The sequence below is a fragment of the Nycticebus coucang genome, chromosome 4, assembly GCF_027406575.1.
Source record: "Nycticebus coucang isolate mNycCou1 chromosome 4, mNycCou1.pri, whole genome shotgun sequence".
Classification (NCBI taxonomy): domain Eukaryota; kingdom Metazoa; phylum Chordata; class Mammalia; order Primates; family Lorisidae; genus Nycticebus; species Nycticebus coucang.
The window spans coordinates 22,395,432-22,413,116 of NC_069783.1; the positions used below are offsets into that span (position 1 = coordinate 22,395,432).

The 17,685-nt window shown below is 44.6% G+C and overlaps 1 protein-coding gene and 1 long non-coding RNA gene across 2 annotated transcripts; one reads left to right on the forward strand and one right to left on the reverse strand.

Moving 5' to 3' along the window:
- Positions 1–112: 112 nt before the first annotated feature.
- Positions 113–11,547, reverse strand: TP53I3 (tumor protein p53 inducible protein 3). The gene is made up of 7 exons (XM_053589169.1): positions 10,922–11,547; positions 7,659–7,790; positions 7,207–7,349; positions 5,569–5,836; positions 2,851–3,063; positions 1,744–1,940; positions 113–441 (listed from the first exon to the last, which is right to left on the reverse strand). Exons 3-7 carry the CDS (start codon positions 7,342–7,344, stop codon positions 259–261), a joined length of 999 nt encoding a protein of 332 aa, XP_053445144.1. The 5' UTR covers positions 7,345–7,349; positions 7,659–7,790; positions 10,922–11,547; the 3' UTR covers positions 113–258.
- LOC128584195 (uncharacterized) lies at positions 7,344–13,861 on the forward strand. Its single transcript, XR_008379649.1, has 3 exons — positions 7,344–7,645; positions 7,993–8,129; positions 13,352–13,861. It is a non-coding gene; the product is annotated as an uncharacterized LOC128584195 (long non-coding RNA).
- Positions 13,862–17,685: the final 3,824 nt, after the last annotated feature.

Sequence of the window (17,685 nt, forward strand, 5' to 3'; positions counted from 1 at the left end):
ATCAGCTGATCCGGCGTCTCCCGTAACCCCCGCGGTGAGCCATCCCGACTCCACCTCACCCTAGGGCAGCACCATTCCGTGCGCTGGGACTGCCCATAGAGCGTGCCACCCTTAAGGTCCAATCTTTTATTTTGTTAGGCTTTACACCGACCAACTACTAAGGCGGACGTGGGAGTGGCATCTGGCCTGCTGTGAATCTTCCCCATATTTGCTCTGGAAAGCCTTGGGGTGGCCGTGTCCTGTACTACCCCTGCTCCTTCACTGAGGCAGCTCCACGACGATTTTGCCCACGTTCTTGTTAGTCTCCATGTACTTATGAGCCTCTTGAATTTCGGTCACCGGGTAGACTCTGTCTACAACTGGCCATAGACGCTGGGGGCCCTCCATGGAGAAGTGGGGCAGAATTTGCTCCGTGAACGTTTTCACCAGCATTTGCTTGTACTAAAATAAGGAAAAGGAGACCATCAACCTGGGCAGACGCATTACCTTGCCGCTCCCCATGCTCCTTACCTTTCTGCTGTCTCTGAAACTACACATCTGAAAAAGCAAAAGGATATCTCCTTCACTTCCCAGTATGTATGTGCATGGCCCTGAAGGAGTGAAGGACATGCCATCTCAAAATACACTGGATTGGTATATTGACTATTTTCAGCTGAAACCATTGGAGAAACTAGTTTCAGAAAGTACTAGCTGACCTGTCTTCCTGAATATAACAAGTCATAAAAATTCCTCTGGGAGGGGCATCCTCCCATACCAGGGCTTGAAAATAGCTCTTATTACCAGCCTGGAAATTAGGGGCTAGAGTGGACCTGAATAAATATACTTAACGAGAAACCTTATCTTGTATTAGTTTTACACCTCCCCATGTATCTCCTATTAACTCACATAGAAATTTACAACCCTCTAGCCAGATTTTCTTTATCCTGTCATTTCTTATCATTCTTTGTCTAAATAATACTAATCTTGACCACTTTATAGGACTTCATGCTCTTGTGAAGTTCTCTATATGCATATAAAACTAATACATTTAACCCTCTTTTCTCTTGTTAACCTACCTGGTTATCAATTTGGTCTCTAGATCCAGCCAAAGAGCCACATAAGAGCTAAAGGGGTATTAACAGTGACCTCCAGCTCCCCTACACCTCCAAATGTGTAACTTCTCTTCTGTACCAGATAAAGACTAAAGACTGGTGTAAAATATTAGTGTCACTGACAGCCTAAGAACTATTTCTAAAGAAAAGCTTTACCCAGGAAGCAGCCACAGACAGGACTTACATAAACTCAGTGCAAAAAGGATGCTCAAGCTCTGGGAAGTCCCAGAAATTTTGAAACACTGTGGTGGGAAACATTCCCAGAGAGGGCATCTGCTAGAATGCTACACATTAGTATAGCTACACACTACTTATTAGTAGACTGCTATATCCCACAGATTCAAGAGTCTTTCTTAGCACACTGAGACAAGTTCTACCTTTGAAAACAGTCTTGGAACTACTAGAAACACTTCCTATATGGTCAGTGCTTTGTTCATTCTGTTAGAAAGTTTAGATAATATATAAACATTAGCTACACTCTTTCCAAGAAGTTAATTCCAACTATCTGAATTAGTTCTCAGAAATTAGGCTATTTATCCACAAGGGGGCAGATTTCTTCATAGGCTCCCTAAACTAAGAGCTTCCTTTCTCCCGGAAATGAACCACACTTTTCTGGGTTAAATCACATGCTTTCTTTTCATGCCTCACTTACCTCTTTGTCCCTAGATCTCAGCAAACTGGTGATCAGACTTCCTCGTTTAAAAAGTAGCTTTGAAAACAGGGGCCCACTAATGTCACCTCCTCCCATCAGACCATAGAGAATCCAGCGACCATCAAGAGCCAGGCAGTTGACATTCTTCTCCCAGTAGGATCCACCTATGCAGTCTAGAATAAGGTTAACTCCAGCACCTTCCATAAGAGACACAGATATGTGATGCTAGCTAGTCAGACACAGAAAACTTGGTGCAAAATGACATTATATGCTACATTTGTTGATATGTAGGTATAAATAAGTACAGGTGCAAGTGGTAAATCTATACCTTGGAACTAGAAACAGTGCTCATAGAAGTGTTGCAAGTGGAGTTTAAGTAGCAGAACTCTGTCATACTATGTATAATATAGTTCATCTTTCATGATCCCTACCCACAAGAAGGGGCAAATGAGGCAGTACCATGACCTGGTATCTCCTCTTACCCCCAGATGAGTACAGTTCCACTGGCACCCTGACATGACTGAGAGTAGAACAGGGGAGGGCTGCCCCAAGCTATAAGGCAGGCTAGCAGTTCACATCTAAGTTAATGATGTATCTATACTGGGTTATCTGAATCATAGGCTTGCTAGCTTTGGTTTCATCTCTTCCTCTTATATGAAAAATGGGAAGGATGAGTTAAAAAATATACAGGTTTGGCCTTGGAATATAGAGGTGTACACATCTATACACCCATTTAGAGAGCTACCACCCCATCCTACTATGACCAGCTCAAAACTGGTCTCTGACCCACGTTCCTGTGAACTCACTGTAAAGTGGCTAGTGGGGAGGGAGAGGTCACGGATAGTTACAGGGCAACTCTGTTATTAGCCAGTTTCTAAATTGTTGGAAACCATAGCACTTGCAAGAATGCACGTGGAAACCATCTTAGATCTAACTACTGACTGCCTGTCTCCAGTGGTCAAACACCAGAGCACTAGAATTTAGCCAGGACATCTGTTGTGCAGTTAGTACAGTCAAGAGCCTTTGGGCAAACTGGCAACCTCAGGATTGAGGATTTCATTTAATCATCTCTGAAATTCCTGCTGAGCTGCAGAAGCAGTTGTTTACCTTTGGTGAATTTAAGTGTTGCTTCAGAAAAATCCTCTTCTTTGTAATTGAATCCAGCAGCTGCTCCAAGCTTTTCTGCCATTTGAAGCTTGTGCTGGGAGCCAGCTGTGACCAGAGGAATCGCTCCAGCCATCTGGGTAAGCTGGATGGCAGCTGCACCCACACCACTCAATCCTGCATGGATTAGCACGGAGTCTCCAACCTGCACGTTTCCTGTGATGGAAATACAGGAACTGTTCTCTTTGCAGCTGCTACACATTCCCCACACAAGCATTTTCTAGCATGATCACCTGGCCCTTGGCCCAAATGCTAAATATCTCTCTCTCTTTTTTTTTTTTTTGGTGCTGTGACTCTGATATGAACCATCTTGCTTCCTTAAGAGAGTATATTGGCAATTCTTTGTCTTATTGCCTCTGGTGAAAATAGGAAACAACCTTTTGAAACAGGGTTATTAGAAGCCACATCCATAATGTCAGTTTTATCTATGAAATAACATCAAAATGCACATCTATGATCTATATCTGAATAAGAACTACCATGCTCATGGTCACCACCTGAAGCAAGTGCTGCTTCAATTTGAAGCTGACGTACGGCTGGTCTCCCTGATCCAGGTACCACCTAGCCGCTAGGCTCCTCCTCCTAAGATGGAGCTTTCATTATGTTACTTCCACCCCAAATACAAAGTGCTTTTCCCTTGGCTTTTTTTTCGTCACTTTGTCACCCTCTGTAGAATGCTTTAGCATCACAGGTCACAGCAACCTCCTACTCTTGGGCATAAGCAATTCTCTTGCCTCAGCCTCCCAAGTCCCTAGCTGGGACTACAGATGCCTGCCACATGCCTGGCTATTTTTTTAGGGATGGGATCTCGCTCTTGCTCAGGCTGGTCTCCAACTCGTGAGCTCAGGCAATCCACTTGCCTCAGCCTCCTAAGTGCTGGGATTACAGGTGTGAGCCACCGCACCTGGCTTCCATTGTTTTGGTTTGTTTTTTAGAGACAGAGTCTCACTGTCACTCAGGCTGGAATACAGTGGCACAACCATAACTCAGTGTAACCTCCAAACTCCTGGGCTCAAGGCATCCTCTACCTCAGCCTCCCATGTAGCTGGGACTGCAGCTCGTGCCACCGTGCTCAGCTAATTTTTATTAAATTATTTTTTATTTATTTTATTTTATTTATTTTTTTTTTTGGCCGGGGCTGGGTTTGAACCCGCCACCTCCGGCATATGGGACCGGCGCCCTACCCGCTGAGCCACAGGCGCCGCCCTATTTTTTATTTATTTTTATTTTATTAAATAAATATTTAGTTTTACTTGTTTTCATTTTTTTTTTTTTAAGAGACAGAGTCTCACTTTATCGCCCTCAGTAGAATGCCAGGGTGTCACAGTTCACAGCAACCTAAACTTCTGGGTTTAGATGATTCTCTTGCCTCAGCCTCCTGAGTAGGTGGGACTACAGGTGCCCGCCACAATGCCCGGCTATTTTTTGTTGCAGTTTGGCTGGAGCTGGGCTTGAACTCGCCACCCTTGGTATATGGGGCCAGCGCCCTATTCACTGAGCCCCAGGTGCCGCCCTATTTAGTTTTTTTTTTTTTTTATGGGAGTCTCACTATGTTGCCCAGTCTGGTCTTGAACTCCTGTGATCTTCCTACCTTGGCCTTTCAAAGTGCTGGGTTACAGGCATGAGCCACAGTGCCCAGCCTTCATTGTTTTTTTATTTTTTCAAGTTTTTTTTTTTTGTTTGTTTGTTTTGTTTTGACCGGGGCTGGGTTTGAACCCACCACCTCCAGTATATAAGGCCAGCGCCCTACTCCTTTGAGCCACAGGCGCTGCCCCCTTCATTGGCTTTTGTATTGAGTTCAGACAGCCTGGCATTCAAATCCACCCCTATATGGCCCTAGCCTCATCTTTTTATTTATTTTTTTTTTTTGCAGTTTTCTGGCCGGGGCCGCGTTTGAACCTGCCACCTCCGGTATATGGGGCTAGCGCCCTACTCTTGAGCCACAGGTGCCACCCCCTAGTCTCATCTATCACAATAGTCATCCTTCACTGTGAGTGGAACAGCCAATCTAACCTAGATAACTCTTTCTTAGGCTACCTTGGTCTGCCTTTGGTTCATGACGACTCTACCCACCCTTCAAGTCCTTCTCTTCCAAAATGCCTTCCCTGACCACCCTTGCCCATACCAACTTTTCCCATCTTGAACTTCTATGGTAGTTAGAGACAGTGCTAGCCTCCCAAACTCAATGGTTGTGTGATTCTTATCCATGTGCCATATTCCTAGTTAGTGAGCTCTTTAAAGGAAGGGACCAAGTCTTAGACTCCCTCATTAGAGTTCTTGACTGGTTTCGATGGGATTAGGGAGGAGTAAATGAATCGATTGGCCCATTCTGTTACACTAAGGTCCCCAAGAGAGAAGCTCAGCATGACTTTATGAAGCTGAGACTCCTGCTGCGCCTCCAGTGCTGAGATGCACACAGGCCTCCTATTCGGTGTTTTCCAGGCATTCCATCTGCTGACCATGATATTCAACCTAACATCAAACCATTCTAATATTTTGAGGACCTGACATTACTGGTGGTACAGCAGGGTGCTGGGGCTAGGTGTGTCTAAGTTGCCATGCAGAAGCTATCCTGGAGGATTGCTGGTATTTGGGGCAGTTGAGTCATGAAGGAGTTGAGCCACACTGTATGGAGTGAGCATTGGGGGGGAAGGTCCTCACCCAAGAGATGTAACAGCTGGAAGGCAGTGAGCCAGGCCTCTGGGATGGCTGCAGCCTGGGTTAGGGACAGTCCCTCTGGGATAGGCATGAGAAGCCCTTCAGGGACAGTGACATACTGAGCCTGGCCACCCCCTGGCAGCAGAGCCATGGCTGGGTCCCCAATCTTCCAGTGACCCTGGCAGCCAGGCCCAAGTTCTGCCACATGTCCAGATGCCTCTAGTCCCAAAATGCTGCTTGCTCCTGAGGGTGGGGGATACTGGCCTTGTCTCTGCAGAAAAAGAGGTGAACATCATCAGAAATCTGTCACCATCCCTGGCCCCACTCCAACAGCCCCCTCTTTTTCTCATAAAAATTCATGAAGTCAGGCTTTTAATTCTGGAAAAAGGAGAGGGGAGGTAGTTTGTTTTATTCAAATAACAGACTGTAGGGCAGCGCCTGTGGCTCAGTTGGTAAGGCGCCGGCCCCATATACCGAGGGTGGCGGGTTCAAACCCGGCCCTGGCTGAACTGCAACCAAAAAATAGCCGGGCGTTGTGGCGGGCGCCTGTAGTCCCAGCTACTCGGGAGGCTGAGGCAGGAGAATGGCTTAAGCCCAGGAGTTGGAGGTTGCTGTGAGCTGTGTGAGGCCACGGCACTCTACCGAGGGCCATAAAGTGAGACTCTGTCTCTACAAAAAAAACAAAAAAACAAACAAACAAACAAAAAAACAAATAACAGACTGTAAATCACATAATCAGTGGATGTCATACCTGTTAGGGTCCTTTGCTATTTGTTTCATCTATACTCTTTTGTTTTACAAATGCAAGAACTGAGGCCAAGCAAGGCAATCCCTTGCTCAAGGTCCCAAAGTAAATTAGTAGTGAGATTAGGAAAGAAACCGTAGAAACCTTAATGATAGTTCCCATATATCAGGTGTCAGGGGCTGTACCCAGTCACTGCAGTCCTCAGATGCTTTTCAAAGGGATGCAGCAAAACCACCTGAAGAGCTTTTTCAAAATACACTTGCCTGGGCCCCATCACATTTATTTTGAATAAGTGTTCCAGGTGATTCTGATGCACATTTCTGAATGACCCCAACTGAATGCAGCTGGACCAGTTTAGTGAGTCCTTATCAGAAGAAAATTCGTTTAGCTTACTCTCCCCTGCCAACTCTGGGACTATCCCAGTGGAAATAGTTAAACTTTGGAGCTACCCACCCCTTAGCTTTCAAGCTCCTCTGATTGCTAGAGTGGTGGCCTTGGGCATATTGCCTAATTTCTTGGACCCTTAGTCTCTTTTTCTGTAGAATAGAGATAGCAAACAATGTGGCTGGAGGAGTAAATGAGACAGGGACAATGCCACCTTCCCCACCACTCTGCAAATGGCAATTCCCTTCTTATCTTGCCTGAGCAGACTATGGATTAACACAGGGTGGATTCTGCTCGCAAATGCCCCCTTATTTTGTTTTGGGTAAAGGAAGGGGTCAAAGTGGGTTTGGGTCTCGGAGTCCCCAGCACACTTGTCCTAAAAAGGTGTTACTGGAGCCTTAGATCGTTCCTTCAATTTATATGGTCAAAGCTTGAAGGCTGCGGTGAGGAAGGCCCTGGAGTCCCGCCCGACATCCGTCGCGACTGTCCCCCGTCCCCCCACCTCCCCGTACCTGGATTAAGTCCGCTCGGTTCAGGGCGCTGGCCACCACCTTCAGGAGGACTTCACCCTTCCCCGGGCTCGGCTTCGGTACCTCTTTCACGTAGAGGTTTTCCGGTCCTCCCGGCTTGTCAAAGTGCACGGCTAACATGTTCTCTGCGGACACAGAGTGAGGAGTGGCCCCGGGGTCCTGGCCCAGCGCAGTCCAGCCGGCGTGGCAGCACCCCCTGCCGGCCCTCGCCGGGCTCCCGCCCCGCCTTCCTGCCTCCAGGTCCCCTGCAGCCTCCAGACTCGTGCCGCAGGGGACCCAGGTCGGATCGGCGTGGAAGTGGGATAGCTACGCACGACTTGGTGCGGCAGAGCAGAACACTGACCAGCGCCAAGCAAATTACGCTTCCTCTGGGTTGAAGCCCCAGCTCCAGCCCCAGGCCGACGCTGGTCGCTGAAGGCGGGTGAGGCACTTACTGGCTCCCGGCCGGGCGTCCGTCCGTCCTCCGCTCTAGGCGGCGCTGCGCGGTCCTGGCTCTGTGGTCAGGGTGACAATCCCAGATCCTGGGGAGGGACCGCCTAGGCCACCGCGGCATGGACGGCCGGACTCTGGGTAGTGGAGGGGTGAGGCCCAGTAAAACCAACTTCGTCCTTCTCCCTATATTATTTATTTATTATATTTATTTTTAATTATTTTTATTAAATCATAACTTTGTACATTGATGCATTTATGGGGTTCAGGATACTGCTTCATGTCCTTCCCTCTTTAAATGCAAAGTGATAGGCAAATCAGATTTACCTGTCCTTTCAGCCTCTGAAAGATAGTCTTTCAGCTTGGCAGAAAATGCTATTCCAGCCGTCCTGCCTTCCCTGGGGACAGGCACCTGGAGGATGGATGGGCAAGCAGGGTGCTGCCCAAAGGAAAGAGAACAGCACTGGAAAAGGAAGGTAAAACAGTCCTGGCATCCTTTTCTCTCTCTCTCTATGTATATATATATATATGTTGTTTTTCTTTCTTTCTTTCTTTTTTTTTTTTTTGGAGTCAGAGTCTCACTATGTCGCCCTCAGTAGAGTACGGTAGTGTCATAGCTCACAGCAACCTCCAGCTCTTGGGCTTAAGCGATTCTCTTGCTTCAGCCTCCCACGTAGCTGAGACTACAGGCGCCCGCCACAATGCCCGGCTATTTTTTGGTTGCAGTTGTCATTATTGTTTAGCAGGCCCGGGCTGGGCTTGAACCCCACAGCTTTGAGTGGTATGTGGCTGGTGCCCTACTCACAGAGCTACAGGCGCCGAGCCTTTCTCTATATATTTTAAAATTCGAGATCAACCCAGCTGGACTCCTCATCACTTCTCCTCGTCCTGCCACAGCTTGCATTTCCAGGACAATGCTGCCCAGCTAGAAAATTTTGACCTGTAGACATCAAGATTTCTTAACTTCTTAAAAGATAAGGATGCTACAAATAAAAAAAAATATTTCTCAACTTTGTTACTAGTGATGTTTTGGACTAGATGATTCTGTCAACAGAAAAGAACCCAAACTCTGTAAAATAATTTAAAGAGGTTTATTCTGAGCCAAACAGATGTGACAATACCCAGGAAGACTTCACAAAGTGTCCCACTGGGGTTGGGTTACAGTCTGATTTTACACACTTTAGGGAGATGAGAATTAGGTGTAAAGTCATGAATCAATACGTGGAATGTGTACATTGGTTTGGCCTGAGAAGGCAGACATATGAAAGCGGGGGTTAGTAGGTTATAGGCGGGTTTAAAGATTCTTTGATTTGTAATTGGTTAAAGAAAATGAAGCTTTATCTAAAGACTTGGAGTGTTTTAAGATAAGGGAGTATGGCATGTCAATCAGTAACAAGCCACTGGACATACAGCAAGACACAAGTGACCTGTTAAATAAGTTGATGACTTGCAAGAGTGGTTTAACCTTTGTCTACAGGTGGGTCCGACTTCCCTTCTCCTCATGGCCAGCAACTCAGCTTTCAGGTTTCTCTGGGGTCCCCTTGGCCAAGAGGAGGCCCATTTAGTCAGCTGGGGGGCTTAAGATTTTATTTTAATTTACAGTCCTTTTTTTATTTTATTTTTTTGAACAGTCTCACTCTGTCAGCAAGTACAGTGCTGTGGTATCATAGCTCACAGCAACTTTAAACTCTTGGGCTTAAGGAATCCTCTTGCCTCAGCCTCCGGAGTATCTGGGACTATCAGAGTGTACCGCCACACCCAGCTAGTTTTTCTACTTTTAGTAGAGATGGAGGTCTCCCTCTTGCTCAGGCTGGTTTTGAATGCCAGAGCTCAAGCAATCCATCCCCCTCAGCCTCCCAGAGAGCTAGGATTACAGGCACGAGCCACTGTGCCCAGCAGTTTATGATCTTATGTTGTGGAATGTGGGAGATTACCCTGTGCATGGTAGATGTTTAGCAGCATCCGTGGCTTCCATCCACCGAGTCACAACAATAAGAAATGTCTCCAAGTTGGGCGCGGTGGCTCATGGCTGTAGTCCTAGCACTTTGGGGGCTGAGGCAGGTGGATTTCTTGAGCTCAGGAGTTCTAGACCAGCCTGAGCAAAGCAGGATCTTGTCTCCATCAAAAATAGAAAAACTAGGGTGGTGCCTATGGCTCAGTGGGTAGGGTGCCAGCCCCATATACCGAGGGTGGTGGGTTCAAACCCGACCCCAGCCAAACTGCAACAACAACAATAAAATAGCCGGGCATTGTGGTGGGCTCCTGTAGTCCCAGCTACTTGGGAGGCTGAGGCAAAATGATTGCTTCAGCTTAAAAGTTTGAGGTTACTGTGAGCTGTGATGAGCTATGATGCCATGGCACTCTACCCGGGGCAATGGAATGAGACTCTGTCTCAAAAAAATAAATAAATAAAAAATAAAGGAGGGAAGGAAGGGTCTTCAGACATTGTCAGATGTCACCTAAGGGCCCTAGTTGAGAACCACTAGGATGGAAGAGTACAAACACGTGTGTACCTATGAAAAACAAGGTAGGTAACATGTTTTTGCAGTGCCTTATAATTTGCCACCTCTACACATGTATTTTCTCTTTTGATCTTCACTTCGGTAAAAATGAACTGAGATGTAGAAAGATGAACTTGATTTCTAGAGGCACACAGCTAGTAAGCATCAGAGCAAGGAATCAAAACCATGTCTCCTGGGTCCTGGTCCTGGGTTCTTTGTGCTATAACATGCTGCCTTGAAGAACAGTATCTCCTGTCAATTTTAAAGCCCCTTTTCTCTCTTTATTTACATTTCCTTGCTGAACACACCTCTTGCAAGAAGGTTACCCTTATGTGTTTTCATAAGGCCTTCTGTTTTCTGAAAATGCCTGTCAGTCACTATTCCTCCTCTTGCCAACTGTATCAAGGTCATCCTTGCAAGGAAAGGGACATAAGAAGCCAAATAGCATAGTCAAAGAGAAGGTTCTTGTGAGATTTTTTTTTTCTGGAACTTATATGGTGGGTATTTCTTTATACTTTGGCAGGTAGACTCCAGTGTTTCTGAGTGAAGACCATGTTCCAAGGAGGGCAGGAAACTTAGTGCTTAAGTAAATAAGATCCAAACTCAATACACTTAAGGTCATCACCCTCACACCCTCCCTTTTGTCTAGAGAAAACATACTCTTCCCCCACCACCACCACCTCCAGATACTTGGATACTTCCTAAGTATCTGAAGAATACCAGAATTTGTGGACAAGGACAGCAGAGAGGAAAAAAAAAAAGCTTACCTATGGAAATTGATGAGACAGTGTCTGTCTCAGGGGAATAGGGCAGGTGTCTCTGGCTTACAAGAGGCTCAAATGGAGCTTAGTGAGTGGCCTGAGCCCTTCCTGCTCCTGAGAATGGACAAGAAGAAAGAGTCAAAAGAGTGGGGAGCCTTCTTGCCAACTTACACACATCCCACAGCCTACAGAGGTAGAGACCACTTCCCCTTTCACCATCCATAGGCCCGTTGTAGTAAGAATTTACCAAATGGGGGCCAGCAGCCAGAGTTATGTCAGTATGAATGAAATATATAACCAGGAGAAGCTAGGAAACAGTTGAAAACTTGAATAAAAAATAAAGGTATCTGAGAAGATTCAAGAGTGCCACAAAAATATTTCTAGAATTAAAAAAAAAGATTTACCATCCCAACGAAACAGTTCAGTAAATGCTTTGAACGAGATGATCATTGTTTTTTTTTTGTTGTTGTTGTTTTGTTTTTTTGAGATAGAGTCTCACTTTGTAGCCCCCTGGTACAGTGCCATGGTCATAGCTCACAGCAACCTCAGACTCAGCAAACTCAAGTGATTCTCTTGTCATGGCCTCCCAGGTAGCTGGAACTACAGGCGCTCACCACAATGCCTGGCTTTTTTTTTTTTTTTTTTTTTTTTTCCCCCAAAGATTGGGTTATTGCTCTAGCTCAGGCTAGTCTTAAACTCAGGAGCTAGAGAGCTCAGGTGATCCTCCCGTCTCAGCCTCCCAGAGTGCTGGGATTACAGGCCTGAGTCACCTCCTCTGGCCGGAGATGATCATTATTGAGACTTGAATTAGTGGTCTAGAAAATTAAGGTCAAGAATTATCTCAGGTACGGTGCCTGTAGCTCAGTAGGTAGGGTGCCAGCCATATACACCGAGGCTGGTGTATTCAAACCTGGCCTGGGCCAGCTAAACAACAATGACACCTACAACAAAAAAATAGCCGGGCATTATGGCAGTCACCTGTAGTCCCAGCTACTTGGAAAGTTGAGGGAAGAGAACCGCTTAAGCCCAAGAGTTTGAGGTTGCTGTGAACTGTAACAGCATGGCACTCTACCGGTGTTAGGCCTAGTGGGCCTCGGCTAAGGCAGAAAGGGGTCAGGCCTAGGCTATAATGGAAAAATACCAGTTAACTCTTGGCAAATTTCCAGACTGCAAGTTTTCAGAAAAATGAAATAAGTCCAGTTTACTCTCAAGATACATGAGAAAGTACTAATTGATTTCTTGCTTCTAGTTCACTTCTAATTTCTTACTTGACTAACTCCCTGGGAAAGGTACCAACTGTCCCCGGAATGACCTTTAAACAATACCAGGTGTGGAAAGTACTGAAACCAAAATGTATAGCTACCTGCAAAATTCTGCTTCTGCTTGTTTGCTACCCTACCCGGATACACCTGGACAGCCTGTGTGCCAACCAGGATGCAGACCAAGCCTTAAAAACCTGACCCCTTAACCACTCAGAAACCCCATGTTGGGACACTGAGGCAGTTGCCAGCCAGCTCTTCAATAAAGGACTCTTCTGTTAATTCGGCTAGTGTGGTGATGTGGTCTTTGTAAATTCCTGGGCACAACACCAAGGGGGACATAGTGAGACTCTGTCCAAAAAAAAAAAAAAAAAAGGAATTATCTCAGGCAACTGACAAAGATTCTTTGCTTGGCCAAACTTCAGTTGGGCTTCTGAATTTTCCCCTAGGCCCATTTGCTCACTTCCTTGTAAATTCCCATTTTAGCAATCCCTGCTAAAATTTAGCAAGAACCTACCCTTACCACTGATATCCACTCACCCTCAACATCTTATCAAATTCCTATCCTCCACCCTCCCCCAAGTGGTATCTGATCATTCTTACCTTCAGTGAGAATATTGTTGGGTCAGTTTAGACAGAATCCCCTTTACCCCTGATGTTTCTTCCTCTTACTAATTTTTTACCCACTGAGCCCCACTCTGATCCTTCACTATAAATTCCCATTTGGCCTTGCTGCATTTGGAGATGAGCCTAGCTTCTCTCCCCCACTGCAAGGCCCTTATACTGACTCTGATATACCAGGCCAATTAGAAATACAGGAAGCCTGGACATGCGGTTGACATCTTTAGCAGCGACAATCTCGTGGGACTGAGCCCTTAACTTGTGGGATCTGACACTAACTCCAGAATTGAGTTAAACTGTGGAATATTCAGATTGTGTGTGAGAATTAGCTGGTATGGAATAAAACCCGCTCATCTATGTCAGAAATGAATAGTGTGGTTTTCCTAAATATGGGGAAATAGATTATACTTAGTAGAAATGTATCTAATTATGAAGTTGGTAAGTGAACAGAACCTCCAAATTGACAAGAAAAAAAAAGGAAATAGCCACTTAATAAAGCCAGCAAATAAAAGGGAAAAAGAAATAAGTGTTTTTTAAAATTAATGTCTTTTTTTAGACAGAGCCTCAAGCTGTTGCCCTGCTGTCACAGCTCACAGCAACCTCCAACTCCTGGGCTCAAGTGATTCTCCTGCCTCCGTCTCCCAAGTAGCTGGGACTGCAGATACCCGCCACAACCCCCGTCTATTTTTTAGTTGCAGCCGTTGTTGTTTGATGGTCCTGGGCTGGATTTGAACCCGTCAGCTCCAGTGTATGTGGCTGGTGCCTTAGCTGCTTGAGCCACAGGCGTGGAGCCAAAATTAATGTCATTTTCGGAAAGATGTTTGGAGAACACTTAGAGATCTAAAAATAGACTTACCATTCAATCCTATTATTCCTGTACTAGGTATATACCCAGAAGACCAAAAGTCACATTATAACAAAGATATTTGTACCAGAATGTTTGTTGCAGCCCAATTCATAATTGCTAAGTCATGGAAAAAGCCCAAGTTCCCATTGATCCACGAATGGATTAATAAATTGTAGTATATGTGCACCATGGAATATTACGCAGCCTTAAAAAAGATGGAGACTTTACCTCTTTCATGTTTACATGGATGGAGCTGGAACATACTCTTCTTAGCAAAGTATCTCAGGAATGGAAGAAAAAGTATCCAATGTACTCAGCCCTACTATGAAGCTAAATTATAGCTTTCACATGAAGGCTATAACCCAACTATAGCACAAGACTATGGGGAAAGGGCCAAGGAAGGGGAAGGGAGGGGGGGAGGTAACGGTGGAGGGAGGGTAATGGGTGGGGCCACACCTACGTGCATCTTAGAATGGGTACAGGGGAAACTTACTAAATGCAGACTACAAATGTCTACATACAATAACTAAGAAAATGCCATGAAGGCTACATTGAACACTTTGATGAGAATATTTCTGATTGTATATGAAACCAGCACATTGTACTCCTTGATTGCACTAATGTACACAGCTATGATTTAACAATAAAAAAATAAAATAAAAACAAACTTTAGAAATCAAAAAGAAAAAATGGAAGAAAAAGTATCCAGTGCATTCAGCCCTACTATGAAACTAATTTATGGCTTTCATATGAAAGCTATAACCCAGTTATAACCTAAGAATAGGGGGAAGGGGGAAAGGGAGGGAGGAGAGAGGGGAGGATGGGCGGAGGGAGGGTGATTGGTGGGATTACACCTACGGTGCATCTTACAAGGGTACATGTGAAACTTACTAAATGTAGAATATAAATATCTTAGCACAATAACTAAGAAAATGCGAGGAAGGCTATGTTAACCAGTGTGATGAAAATATGTCAAATGGTCTATAAAACCATTTGTATGGTGCCCCATGATCGCATTAATGTACACAGCTATGATTTAATAATGAAAAAAAACAAAATTAATGTCATTTTAACTGACAAATCATAATTGTATATATTTATGGGGTTTAATGTGAGATTTTGATATTCAGAGAGTGCCAAAAAATGCATACACATTTTAAGAGATGTGATCTACCTATCCCCTTTGAAGTTTAATTGAAGGTACCGTTCCTGGCCAAGTGTACCTGGACATGCTACACACATCCATTTTACCTGCAAGTCATACACTTTTTGGATATGATCAATTTTACTTCCAACACAATCTCTTTAATGTGTATACGTTTTTTTGGCACTCCTGGTATGTATACAATGTGGAACAATTAAATCAAGCTAATTCACAAATTAATATATTCATCACCTCATTGTTTTTTTGTTGTTGTTGTTGTTTGTTTGTTTTGACTGGGGCCTGGTTTGAACCTGCCACCTCCCGTATAGGGGGCCAGCACCCTACCTCTTTAAGCCACAGGTGCCGCCCTCTCACCGTTTTTTGTTTTTGTTTTTGTTTTTTTGAGACAGAATCTCACTCTGTCACCCTCGATAGAGTGCCATGGTGTCATATCTCACAGCAATCTCAAAGATGTTTGGAGAACACTGGGAGATCTAAAAATAGACCTGCCACTTTTGGGGCTGAAGTGATCCTCTTGCCTCCCAAGTAGGGGGGACTACAGATGCCTGCCATAATGCCCAGCTAGTGTTTTTATTTTTAGTAGAGACCTCACCATTGCTCAGGCTGGTCTAGAACTCCTGAGCTCAAGCAATCCACCGCCTTAGCCTTCTACGTGCTAAGATTACAGGTGTGAGCCACCATGCCCAGCTTCTTTTTTCTTTTCTTTCCTTCTCTTCTCTTCTTTTCTCTTTTCTCCTTTCCTTTTCCTTTCCCCCTTCCCCTTCCCTTTTTGAGACAGTCTCCCTCTGTCACCCAGACTGGAATGTAGTGGTGTGATCACAGCTCATTGCAGTCTTAACCACCTACGCTCAAATGATCTTCCTGCCTTAGCCTTTCGAGTAGCTGGGACTCTAGGCACACCTATAGCCATGCCTGACTAATTTTAAATGTTTATGTAGTGATGGGATTTTGCTGTGTTGCCCAGGCTGGTCTTAAACTTCTGACTTCAAGCAATCCTCCCACCTTGGCTTCCCAAATGTGCTGAGATTATAGGCATGAGCTGCTGTGCCTAGCCTCTCTTAGTTATTTGGAAATATACATAATAGGTTATTATTGACTATAATCACCCTGCTGGGGAATACACCTCAAAACTTATTCCTCCTATGAATATGAAACTTTGTACCTTTGATCAACAATTCCCCATTCCCTCTCTCCAGACCCAACCCCAGCCTCCAATGACCATCATTCTATTCTCTCTACAAGTTCAACTTTTTAAGATTCTGCATATAAGTGAGATCATGCAGTACTTGTCTTTCTGTGCCTGGCTTATTTCACTTAGCATAATGTCTTCCAGTTTCATTCATATTGTAACACATGACAGAATTTTCTTCTTTTTAAAGGCTGTCACATTTTCTTTATCCATTCATCCACCCGTGGATACAGGTTGATTGCATATCTTGGCTATTATGCTATTACGAATAACGGTGAACAAGAGAGTGCAGACATCCATTTGACATACTGATTCTCTTGGATAGGTACCAAGAAGTGAGATGACTAGATTATATGGTAGTTCTATTTTCAGTTTTTTTTTTTTTTTTTGGCTGGATGGGTTTGAACCCACCACTTCCAGTATATGGGGCCGGCGCCCTACTCCTTTGAGCCACAGGCGCTGCCCTATTTTCCGTTTTTTAATGGATCTCCACACTGCTTTCCATATGGCTGTACTAATTTATATTCCCAATAACCACCACAAAGGTTCAGTTCCCTTTTCTCTGCATCTTTGCCAACACTTATTTTTTTCATCTTTTCAGTAAAAGAATTTTTTTAATAATAAATTAAAGTGAAATAATAAAATCAAAGTATTAAAACAAACTTAAATTAAATTCTCCCTTTAAGGCTTGGCGCCTGTAGCACAGTGGTTATGGCGCCAACCACATACACCAAGGGTGATGGGTTCGAACCCGGCCTGGGCCAGCTAAACAACTGCAACAAAAAAATAGCCAGGCGCTGTGGCAGGCACCTGTACTCCCACCTAATCTGTCTCAAAAAAGAAAGAAAGAAAGAGAAATGCATAAAGAATTATAACTGATAGTTCCAATTCAAATTTAGTATATATTTATACGTTAAGTTGTAACTTAACTTCTTTTGAGTTTTTTCTTTTCCCCAAAAATCATAGCTTCTAATGATATTATAGCAGTAAACTTACATATTTTATTTAGTTTATGCAATCTCATACAAATGTTTCAGAATATGATCCACTATTGTTTTTTATTTATTTATTTTTTTGAGACAGAGTCTCACTATGTCGCCCTCGGTAGAGTGCCATGGCGTCACAGCTCACAGCAACCTTAAACTCTTGGGCTTAAGTGATTCTCTTGCCTCAGCCTCCCAAGAAGCTGGGACTACAGGTGCCCGCCAGGATGCCTGGCTATTTTTTTCTTTTTCTTTTTTGGTTTTTGGCCGGGGCTAGGTTTGAACCTGCCACCTCCTGCATGTGGGACCGGGGCCCTACTCCTTGAGCCATAGGCACCGCCCAATGCCTGGCTATTTTTTGTTGCAGTTGTCATTTTTGTTAGCTGGCCCAGGCCAGGCTCAAATCCACCAGCCTCTGTGTATGTGGCTGGCACCCTAACCACTAAGCTATGGGCGCCGAGCCATGATCCACTATTTTCTTTTTTGAACCGGCAGCACCTGAGGTTTAGTAAGTAGGGCACCAGCCCTATATACTGAGGGTGAAGGCATGATCCACTATTTTTAATATTATTATTTAGTGATAGGGTCTTGCTCTGTCATCCAGACTGAAATATAGTGGCATGAGTCACTGTATTCTCAAACTCCTAGGCTCAGTATTGAGCTGGCTAATTTTTCATAATTATTAATAGTAACATGATTACTTGGC

Excerpts from the sequence above, each read along its gene's own strand:
- TP53I3 (XM_053589169.1), bottom strand. The coding sequence starts at position 7,344 with ATGTTAGCCGTGCACTTTGACAAGCCGGGAGGACCGGAAAACCTCTAC. Across the intron at positions 1,941-2,850 it reads AACACTTAAATTCACCAAAG|GTGCTGGAGTTAACCTTATT; the intron begins GTAAACAACTGC and ends CTCTTATGGAAG. Across the intron at positions 442-1,743 it reads TGAGATCTAGGGACAAAGAG|TACAAGCAAATGCTGGTGAA; the intron begins GTAAGTGAGGCA and ends TCCTTATTTTAG.